This window comes from Anser brachyrhynchus (genome assembly GCF_964034855.1).
Source record: "Anser brachyrhynchus genome assembly, chromosome: 19".
Classification (NCBI taxonomy): Eukaryota; Metazoa; Chordata; class Aves; order Anseriformes; family Anatidae; genus Anser; species Anser brachyrhynchus.
This window is the reverse complement of record NC_137712.1, coordinates 8,988,726-9,000,311: the sequence shown is the minus strand read 5'-3', so window position 1 is coordinate 9,000,311 and position 11,586 is coordinate 8,988,726. Positions and strand designations below refer to the sequence as shown.

General features: G+C 44.3%; 1 protein-coding gene across 12 annotated transcripts in view; it reads left to right on the top strand.

Annotated features, from left to right (window-relative positions):
- Positions 1-11,586, top strand: part of PAPPA (pappalysin 1) — a 370,091-nt gene that overhangs the window by 204,495 nt on the left and 154,010 nt on the right. For all 12 annotated transcript variants that reach the window (XM_080561611.1, XM_080561609.1, XM_080561610.1 and 9 more), the window contains one exon: positions 149-1,217. In XM_080561611.1, coding sequence (XP_080417737.1) covers positions 355-1,217 — 863 coding nt within the window. In that variant the 5' untranslated portion in view covers positions 149-354. The remainder of the gene's footprint in view (positions 1-148; positions 1,218-11,586) is intronic.

Sequence of the window (11,586 nt, the reverse complement as noted above, 5' to 3'; positions counted from 1 at the left end):
TTAATGCCTTTCGTGTACGCTGACTTTCTAATGTACGTAGGTGAGTGTGTGTTTATACGTAGAGAGAGATTTATACAATTTAAAGACTAAATTCTTTATTTATTCTGTCATCCTTATTTATTCATATTTCTTTTTTGGGGGCACATAGGACTTTATGACAAATGTTCTTACACCTCCCGTGACCGAGGATGGGTCCTGGGGATTAACACCGTCAGTGACCAGGGGAATAGAGACCCCCGCTATTTCTTCTCTCTGAAGACGGACCGTGCTCGCAAAGTTACCACCATTGCAGCACATCGCAGCTACCTCCCCAACCAGTGGGTGCATCTGGCTGCCACATACGATGGGCACCTGATGAAACTCTATGTGAATGGTGCCCAGGTAGCCACAAGTGGAGAGCAAGTGGGCAGCATCTTCAGTCTTCTGACCTTGAAGTGCAAGGTGCTCATGGTTGGAGGAAATGCCCTGAACCAGAACTATCGGGGCTATGTAGAGCACTTCAGCCTCTGGAGGACAGCCCGGTCTCAGAAGGAGATCTTGTTGGACATGGGCCAGGCAATTCACAGACAAGACACGCCTCTACCTCAGCTAGTTCTTCAAGACAGTTTACTGAATGTGAAAAACACCTGGTCTCCCATGAAGGATGGCAGCAGTCCTCAGAACAAGTTCAGCTATCATCATGGCTATTTGCTGGATACCAGCCTAGAGCCTCCTCTCTGCGGACAGACAGTCTGTGACAACACGGACGTCATTGCCAGCTACAACAAGCTCCCCAGCTTCCGCCGTAACAAAATAGTTCGCTACCGTGTGGTAAACCTCTACGATGACAAGCATCAGAACCCCACTGTCAGCCAGCAACAGATCGAGTTCCAGCATCAGCATTTAAACGAGGCTTTCAGCCGCTACAACATCACCTGGGAGCTGGAGGTGCTGGAGGTGAAGAACTCTTCCCTTCGCCACCGACTCATCCTGGCCAACTGCGATATCAGCAAGATCGGGGATGAGAACTGTGATCCCGAGTGCAACCACACCTTGACTGGCTACGATGGAGGAGACTGCCGACATGTGCGCCACACACTCTTCAACAAGAAGAAGCAGAATGGTGTGTGTGACATGGATTGTAATTACGAGAGATACAACTTTGATGGTGGGGAATGCTGTAACCCAGAGATAACAGAAGTCACCAAGACATGCTTTGACCCATATTCTCCTTACAGGTAGGCAATTTCTTAAACGAGATTTTTATGTTCATATTAATGAATATCTGTCTAGGTATTGATCAGCCTGCTGGCTGCTGAACCATCATGTTATTGACGTTACAGGCTTTGGCATTTTTTCTTCATTTGTTTTTTTCCATAGTATTTGGCTCACATTGCAATTACCTGAATGCAATCTCAGTAATGGTCTTGACAGCGTCTTGCCATTGAATTGGTTTTCCCTATCTAGGCTAAACAAAGGTAGTGCTAAAGACTGAAACAGACATTGTCGGAAGACCTATCAGTTCTTGGTTACGAGCAGTATGTTGAGGTATTGCACAGATTATTTTAACCAAAGACTTTTAGGAATGAGGATTATATGCCATAGGAAGCTCATATGTATTTGGAGAGTGAAGAGCCCTTCAGGCACGGAACATAAATACTCTTAGGTATACTTTAATTTTGTAGGTACCTTTGAAGGTAGGTAGGTTATTCTATATTCTGAATGCTATGTGAGTGCTGATTTCCTTAAGCACTGCTGTGGAGGGGCTGCTGAGTCCAGGGGTTATGAGGAGGGAGGTGGGAACCAGATTCTTGGGAGTGCTATTGCACATGTTGGGTGGGTGACTGAATTCTTCTGTGTTCCTCTATGTAGATATGAAAACAAGGGTAGAATCATAGAATCATTCAGGTTGGAAAAGACCTCTAAGATCATCTAGTCCAACCTTTAATGTAATGCCACTTTATCACAAGTGGGAGAGGAGCTTTCTGTGGATGGATGTGAGTTTATAAAATCATGAGGTGCTCAGCTAATGGCTTCTTCATATTGTAGTCTGAAGAGGGGCATCCCCAAGTAACTTCAATCAGTTGAGTAGATCATAGCTACAATTACTTCAATGTGCTTTTGGGTATTTTCAGAGAAGATCAGTGTGTTTAAATAAAAAAAAAAAAAGTTTCCTGTGGATGAGTTAGTGATATAAACACACACAAGATTCGCTCAGAAATTCTGCAGAACTCTGCAGAAATTCTGTCATCTTTATTCCATGTTAAAGCTTTTGGGGGCAATTTTCGGAGTCATGGTGGAAAACCATAAGACAGTCAGAACACCCTGTGTTGTCAACACTGAAATTCAGGTTAAGAAGGAAAGTATGAGCTGTTCTGGAGTTACTTTAATTATATCAATTCAGGCTACATTTGTAACTTCCTTAGTAGAAGTTTTTAAACAACATTGTCATCTCAACTGGAGCTTAAAATACACATAATTAAGCTGCAAAGAAATCCTTCCATTCTTCTTTTTTAAAAACTTCAGTGAGCTTTTTTAAAAAAACATCCCTATAGCTCAGCTGGACTTCAGTTACCAGTGAACAAAGCTCAAATGAGGAGCTACTTTAAACACTAATTATTGAAAATACTGAAAGGAAAAATACCAGTCTTTTAATACTGTTCAACTGGAGAGGAACACAACTGAGCAAATATCATCAAAGGCATAATGCAAATTGGATTGTTTTAACACTGTAGTTCTGAGAACTCGAGGTGTTAGTTATAACAGCTATGACAATTTTTAGAAAAATACATTATTTTTAATCTGATAGTACCCTTTTATCACTTGTACTGTGACCAGCATAATACCCATACAAAATGAAACAAGAAAAGCCTTTTAAATTCTAGTTTTCAGATTTAAGACTGTGCCTTATTGTTATTCTGACATACAGAGATATTTCTATTCCAAATGTAGTTTCTTTGCTGCACAGACAGATTGGACTTGCACAAGCCCAGGCAAGGAATTTAATTCAAAAATTTGAAGTTACCTTAACATAGCATACCTGCTTTTCATATGCATTTGTATGTTCTTCTTGGAGGCAGCCACCTTGCTGAACTTGTCTAGAGAAGTTGCATTCATGGTGTTAAGCTCACAGATCTTCTGTATGTTCACGTTGGCTTGAGAAGCACCTCCTCTGTGACACGCTTAAGTCGGCGAGGGAGGCCTAAACGTCCTTTTGCACAGTGTAGAGCCTGAGAAAATCTCTAGTTCCTCCAAAGCATTTTTTTTTGCAACATTTAGATTTCATTTGTTTGTCTTTGCGTAGAAGTTGTAACACAGCTTCGATCATTGGCAGTGAAGCCAAGGTCAGCAGAAGGTAGTCCATCACTCTGGAGCCTTTCCTTGCTGGCCAACATGCTCAGCCTGAGCTCATACCTACCACTGTGATGGGTGTTCACATTCAGTATGGCAAAATACAGCAGTTGGGGCTGTAGACTTGATCAATGAGGTTTGAAAGGCTGACCTCTGAGTATTTGGGCTAACAAATACAGGTTTAGGGCAGTGGTTTTGTCAGCAAAGCCTTAATTGACTAAAAGGGGGAAGATTCAAACCCTGTGTTTGGCTCTGGCATTGCCCTCAGCACCATCCCCTGAGAGCGATTTCTGTGCCAATTACTGACTCAGTCAAAATGTGTGACTCAGTTGGCACCATCTGGGCCCATTTTGCATCACCAGCCCCTCTTGTCATCACTTTCATTGGCAGAGGCCTCAGTCCCCTCTAGTGCAGGCCTTGCACCACATCAATGAAGATATCTCCACAGCCACTGAGAGCTCACATCTAATTCCAGGTGTTTTCTCTGCCAAAGCTCAGTCTAACAATAGCAGAAGGAAAGGAAACAAACCCTCAGTCTGGGGAGGCATCAAATAAAGCGGGGGGTGAAATGGATGAAATGGTACCAGGAAGAAGTTCCCTGAGCTTTGTGCCATGAAGACTCTTCAGTCTTCCCTGGTACCGGGGGATCTTTAGATACTACTGGCTTTTGTTCCTTCTATATTCTTAGTGTCTGCAGTTGTGGCCAGCTGTTCACCATGTGGAGTTTATTCCTGAAGTAATTCTGTTCTTTGGAACCAACCAAAAAGTGCTAATGCTTGATTAATGCTGTTATAAACAGGAACCCTCTTCAGTGCCTCTTCATCCCCAAAAGGAGATGGATTCATTTCCTGTCGCTTTGCTTCGTGTGTCAGTCTCAGTGTGGCTGCCTCAGTCCCAGTCCTTCAAGCCTCCGTCCTGGGATCTCCTAGAGTTGCTATGAACCTCAGTGCAAAAAACTCTGTGCATGCTTCTTGACTAATTGCAACCACAGACGTGATGGTACCGGAACAGTTTTGAGACACCTCCAATCTGCATTAGAAGTTTCTTGTGGCCCCCCTTGGCACCTTGGACAAACTCCTCAGGTACCTTGGTGGTGTCCTTCAGCCACTGTTGTGGTGCAGCTCTCAGGCATTTTTTCTGTCCAACCTCTCCTTCTGGCACCTCCAAAGCTGAGATGCTGTGCCACAGTCGGGTAGCTGGAGTGTTGGTGCATAGAAATGTAAGTACTGTGACACATCTGCAAAGTTTGCCGGAGGGACAGTTTAGAGGGACAGTGCTGATGGATGGGGACTCTGCTCTGGGAGCTGCAGAGCAGAAAGCTGTAAGCATTGTGGTACCAACTAGATCATCCCTCGTCTTCTTTAATAGCCTACGGGAAGAAAAACAAGACTGGTTATCATTATTCACACAGCAGGCTTTATCTGAGACATCTGCTTAACTTCTTTTTACTAATTACATGAGAGTGGGACAGAATGTATTTAGTCCCAGCACAAGATTTGCGAAAATTGTTCCGCTTTTCTTTGTTTCTGCAATTCTGGGAAGATGAGAACATGCTAAGATCATACATCCTGTCCCAATACAAAAGGAAGGAGCAAGGATAGACATACTTGCCAGAAAGGCACATTCCTTTTGTTGTTTGGGATACTGCTGGTTACAAAATAGGGAAGAATTTTAGCTCGTAACACCTACCATGGCTCTTTTTCAAAAAAAAAAAACTTGAAACAAACGGCAAGGGATCATAGGAAATCATCCCCTGTAAGTGCCATTTGATGTGGCAAATTCTTGCACCATACCATGGTTAACTGAACCATTCCTTTTATGTAATCCTGGGTTTGCACATCAGACTTCACCACAGGATTGCATATCCAGATAAGAAAGCCTTCGTCTTGATGACTTCTTAGGAAAATGCTGATGAAATTCCTGAAACAGTAGAGGCTACTGGAGTGTCTTCAAACTCCCTCGATTCAGACAAAGTACTGAATGCTTGCTGGAAATCCCTCCCAGAAGAAGTGACCTTGGGGATGAGCTTTCCCAACGTCCCCACGTGTGCCCTGGAGTCTCACACAGACCTTCTGCTCGCCTAAACAAGGGGCAGAGAGGAGCTGTACAGGTCCAGAGTCTGTTTGCAGCACCTGCCCACGGGCTCAGAGCGACACGGAGCCGGAGAGCTGGGGTCTGGTGCCGTGCTGCTGCCATCCCTCTCTGTGGCCCCTCCAGCTCTGGGACCGTGCAGCTCGGCACAGCTCCACACTGTGTCACGTCGGCTCACTCCAGATTAAGGACAGTGGCACATTCCGGTCATACGTGAAATAGGCTCTGACTAGACATCTGAACAATCTGTAGAAGCTTCCATTGTCATTTTGGACAGCAGTGGCTATGGCAGGGCCTTGTGTGGAGGGCACACTGTTAACAGCTGGAGGGGTCTGGCTAAGCCGCAGCCTCAGGCAGGTAACTAACTGGATCGCTTCTCCGTGAGCTTCTGATCAGACCAACCTCTTTGCTGGTTTTTCCTTCTCTTCCACTGAAAACCTTTTCACAAGGCTTCTTTGCAAAACATGGTCAATTTACTCTGGAGGAGGGAGGCACATGTAATGCCCTTTTCGAGGAGCTGAGAGAGTTATAAGAAATACTTCTTGATTCCCAAGGAAGAATTAATTTCAACCTAATCCAAAACACTAAAAAGAACAGAAGAAATTCGTCAAAGCTGTTCAATTCAGGAAGCCTGAGGACTTAATCCCCTGCCTTAAAGAGGCCATTGTGCAGCTCTTGACATCAAGGATTCTTGCATTCACACAGGTATCAGAGAGACATATAGCAAATATCTGAGTTTTTGTCTAGGGATTCAGTGCTAAATGTCCAGTTCTTTAGTTACCAGCCCCAGGGCTGTTTGGAAGGTGGAGAGATAACACTCTCAAGGACAGAGTTGCTGTATCTTGGTAGTTTGCACCCAAAAGCCAAGTCCCAACAGGAAATCCTCTGTTCTCTCTGTTTATTCTGTCCTCTATTCCAGATGTCAGGGATGTTAATCAGCTGGGAGGAGTTGCATCTGTTCCCATGCTAGGAACTGACATTTATAAGTCTAGTATTGAATTCCGATATAGACAGGACTTCAGTGCTAAAGAAACTATTCCTACATCTACAATTGCACATCCTAGAAACGGTAGGAGTTTTCTTGATTTAGCTTGACCCACAGTCATCTTTTCCAACGGTATTTTTCAGGAAACATTTTTTCCCCAAGACTCATAGGACTCATGGTTTCTTTTATGGACATTATCCATTATTTAAAAAGATCATTGTCTGGTCAAACTGCAGGATGCTTGGAATAGAGACAGCCTATAAAATCTATGGAGTAAACTATCAGAGATCATTAAGAATCCTTGTGGGAGACAATAGATTAAAGTATTATTATACTCTCCAGTGCTAATGCAGACCCATTTGGCTCTGGAACCCCACCTGGAAGATTTGCAAGCACAGAGTCTGCGGATTCAGCAAGGACTCTGCAGCACTGCGTCTTGCAGACCTGGCTGCCTGGCAGACACCGCCGATGCTCCCCATAACTCCTCGCCAGCCTCAGTTTAAACAAACAAGGTGGAGTTCATCCCCTCATAGTGTGTTCTGAAAAGCAGCAGTCTGGATAAGGCTGCTTTATGCTCTTTGCTGATCAATGCACATTACACCGTCTCTCACACCCCCCCTCAGTTTGATCATGTCCAAAATGCCTCTTTAAGTGCTGTGAAGCTGTGCTTAATCACCCCGTTTTTCTCCCATATCCCTTTGGGTGCAACCTCTCGTCAGCAGTAGGTGTGAGGTGCCCCTTGCTTTTTTAATTAGCAGCAACCGAAGCCTTCTGTAAATTCAGGAGGTTGCACCTTTCACGCAGAAAGATGCAAAGTACAGGCTATTTCTGTGCCAAGCTTAACCAGGTGCAATACTGCCATTTGCAATTCCAATCCTGTCTTTCAGAGTTCTTCTCTGATACGAATTTAAATCCATTTCTTGCAAGCCATAGCTGCCCTTTGAGGAAATTCGGAGCAGCCACCTCCACCGTGCTTGTTTACACCATCCGGGAGCACAATGCATTTGACTTTGCTCCTCAAGTGGATTGCTGCATTTGGACAAGCGGTACTTCAGCTGTTTGTTTGTTTTTCCTAATGATCCCTTCACTGTTGCTGCCAGTGGAAATGTACAGAAATCTTTTAGGAGAGAGGATGCTGACTTGTGCTGTGTCTCCCATGACATCGCTCAGTGCAGCCACACTTCAGACCCTCGGCATCTCTGCTGCCTTCACGTGAGGGGTTTGCAGGGTTCAGGAGAAGGTGTGAGAAGAATAAGGCGATTTTTCTTTATATAGTCTCAGCTGAAAATGTTGATGTGAGTGCAGGCATTAATACTGGCCTAGCAGCTCTGCCTTTGCCCAATATCTGTGAACTCAGTGCTGGGGGAGAAAGACAACCCAAAAGTGTGATTACTTAGAAAATAACAGTTCCTACAAGTAGTCTATGTTTTGGGTTAGAAAAATAGCCTTTATGCCACAGTGGACCTGTCTGTAGCCTCAGGAAAAATGATGGAGAGACTGGGAAAAGGGATACAAGTTCCGAGCAGAACAGATTAAGCTGTGCTGTGATGTGCAGAGTGATGATGTTCTTGACATAGCTGGGAGAGCTGAAGCTTGCAAGTAAGGCAGGTTTTGTGGGAGGAAGGCAGGATGTCTCTTTTTTAAGCCAATTAATAGTGTAAGGACAAAAGATAAGAATAAAAAGAAGGGTTTACGAGTTTAAAGTCTTTTCCTTTTTTTCCCAAATTATTCAGTTAATCTATAAAAAAACGTTTGTCTCAATAAATCATTTGCTTATGATTTCTTGTGGGCTTTCCGCTCTTAGTTTGTTGGCCTGTTGGAGGATTTCAGAGGTATGAGAAGGTGTGTGGCAGGGGATTTGTGTGCGTGTGTATGTTTAAATTTGATAGCTGGAACTCAGCAAAGAGGGGATTAAGTAAATGGAAAGGTGAGGTAAAAGAGGAAGGTCCTGGACAAGATTGAAGGAGAAAGGATGCAGAGGCAGATCTGTAGGCAACAGCACGAGGCACAGTCGGTGTCTATTGCCCCTTGCTTGAACTTCTTTGGCACCGGCTCCTGATGCTTTAAGTCCCTGTTTGCCTCCTCCCTATTCTCTTTTCCTTCTTTCCCCAAGGCAGTTCGGTCCTTGAGTACGGGCTCTCTCCTCTGCCCACCCAGGGCAAGAAGGGAATGTCGTGGTTTATCTCCTCGTACCTGCAGCAGGAAGAACTGATGGTCCTTCAGACACCCCGGGGCCAGGGCGCTGTGGAGCTGTTCTGTCACCTTACCGCTAGCCACCACCGAGACATGCTTGTGCAGAGATCACTGAGAAGTAGGATGGCAACGTCCCCATCCCACAGCCTGGTAGGGTGCTTTGGCCAGGAACACAAAACACCACTGTCAGAAACAATTCTGTGTGTGCCGGCTGAAGTGGAGTTACGGGACCCACACACGGCAGAGCACTTGCTTTGCTGGGGTCAGCGGCACCCTGTCCTTCAAATCTGTTCTGAGTACATTTGCGCATTTTCAGTTTTGGAGTTTCCCAGAGTAACTCAACTGAAACTACCTAGTTAGCACACAATTTCAGCACCCCAAATTAGCATAAATTTGCAAGAAAGGGCTTTCAGGTTCATTAATAATGGGTGGGTGGCTACACCATCAGAGTACGTGTTCCCAGTTTCCAAAGGGATCAGGGAGAGCTGTGCTGAGGAAACTTGTTGGAGTACTTAAAAGTTTGGGGTATGAAAGTCTAATAAACCTGCAAAAAGCCAGGAAATTTGGAGTGAAGGCTGAAACTCCATACCTAGTGCACCCTACTGGGTCTTTGTATTTCAGAACACGTTGTGTTTGTTCGCTAAAATATCTCCAGTATGGGGCTCTTTAGGGTGGGGTTTCACCTTTAACTCTAAATTTCCTGGCATGTGTGAATTTGAAGTACATGCTTAACTTTTCCCTAGTGCTGTTTTTCATTTTTAATTTCCTTTTTCTTTTAAAGAAGGGACCCTGCTAAAGGGACCTCTGCTAAAAAGGGACCTCACTGAAATCAAGATTAGAGATTTTGGCCTAATTTGATCTTTCTGAAATTCTTCAGGAGAACTAGGTTCAGTATTTTTTATTTCTACCATTGTTTTAAAGACTCTTGTGGCCAATCCACCCTATTGAAAAATACTGATAAAATCTGTACTCTGCAGACCAATTATTTTGGAAGGTACCCAGATGTTTGAGTAGTGTATAACAGAGCTTGGGAACGGTGGACATCTCATGAAGATTCTACCTAGAGATCTGGTAATGGCCATTGATGCTTGAGCTGTTTGTTACGAGATATATTATTTCCCTTAATTCAATAATTGCAGAATAAACCCACTTGTTGGGTTACATCAGTGATAGTAAAACAGTGGAAATAGCAGTGGTTTGGAATAACAGCAATGGCAATTACCTGCAATGCTTTTAAAAATAATTTTGGCCCTAGACATTGAAAAGATGCGTCATCGCTGATTTGTGTGACGGCAGCTTCAGCAGAGTTGAATTACGAGGCTTTGGAGAAAAAAATTCTTCCTGCTGCCTCAAAATTCATCTTTTGAGCTGTACTGACAGTAGATAATATGGAATAAATTTGCTTCTCATGCTACATCCTTGTAGTGTCAATAAATTGAGGACTTCAATGAGAAGCTGTGGTAGTCGTTTTCCCCAGCACAAGACTTCATTTTTCAAATCATTCCCATCAGCTTTGCAGGGACAATTTATCTTAGTGAAACATCCCTTGGGAAATCTGAAAAAATACGCTGAAGTTACGTGGCATTGGCTTTGTAAGTGCCTGCAGCCTCAGACCAGGTGTGCCGTAAGTGCTGAGAGCTTGAGCCTGCTTTCCAGAAGAGCTGATGCTCCCGTTCTCCCTGCAGCTCCTTGCCCAATGGCTCTGGCATTGTGCAGACTTTGTGTGGAAGTCCTTGGAAATTGGCAGTTCCCAGGGATTTGCAAGAACTTAAAATTCAAAGGGAAAATTGGGGAGCAAAGCTGTTGCCACCAGGTGCTTTGTCACCAGCAGCTCCTCTGCGATGGGACAGATACCCTATGGTGCTGAGACGACGGGAAATTCCCTGCATCCTCTGCTGAGCTGAATACATCTCAATCCGACACGTAAAAGCCCATTCTTGCTTTACCAGGAGATAATATTCCTCTCCTTTCGCGCTTTGCAGCATGGCCCCATCAACATCCTTGTGTGTATTTCCAGCCCTGACTTTGTAATATGGATCACAGCTGGTTGGTTTGAATTTCCCCAGAGTTACCCAGGATGCTGCTGAAAGCACAGGAAGAGCAGAAATGCTTTAATCAGTTAAATCAATCAAACAGAAAAAAAAGTAGACTAGACCTTAAAATTTACCCCGCGACCTTTGGTGCTAGCTGCGATGACGTCTTTGTTCTACTTCTTTAAGTGCGAGAGTTTTACTGGGACTTGGCAGAAGGGTGGAACGAGGAAGACACGCGAGGGGGGTTTGCTAAGTTAAAAAAAGAAAAAGAAAATGTCAGCGAGAAAATGGAAATACCCTGATGTTTCTCCAGCCTGGTGCTGGAGTCGGTCTCTCCCTCCTCTTGCAGGGAAGGGGCTCCTTTTCCGTTAGCTTGACTATGGCCTTATTTAATCAGTTTGCTCTGACATGGAGCCAAGAAAGGGCTTTGCTGTGCGATGCTGGGTCCTGTGTGCGTTCAGGCATCCACAGCTGCTCCCTAGCAAGGGTTGGCTTTTGACTACTGAGGTATTTTTTTATAGCCACAGAGGGCAACTATTAATAGATGAGATTTACCAAAACACAGAGCTACGCAGCGTGGTGTGGAGGGGAAGAGGGAAACCTGTGTGATTTATGCTAGGAAAATTCCATGTCGAAATTACACTGAAAGACACAGTAAAAGTGAATATGCCAAGAAGGGGATTTAATCTGTTACTCAGGCCTTGCCAGCATTTCTGCTCCCTTAATGATTTGCTCCATCGCATGAAGTATGTTGCTGAATTACTTCTTCAGCACTGAGCAGCACAAATTGTAGTAAGGATAAAGATAAGACACACGGAGTGAAAATATCGGCTTTTCTGAGATTTGATTAGGCTGAGAAAGAAATGCCAAAAGGAAGCAGAGGCATTCCTGACCCTGAAGACATTGCAGTTTGATCAGATGCGGGATTAGGGGTAAAATGTGAAGAATTCCACA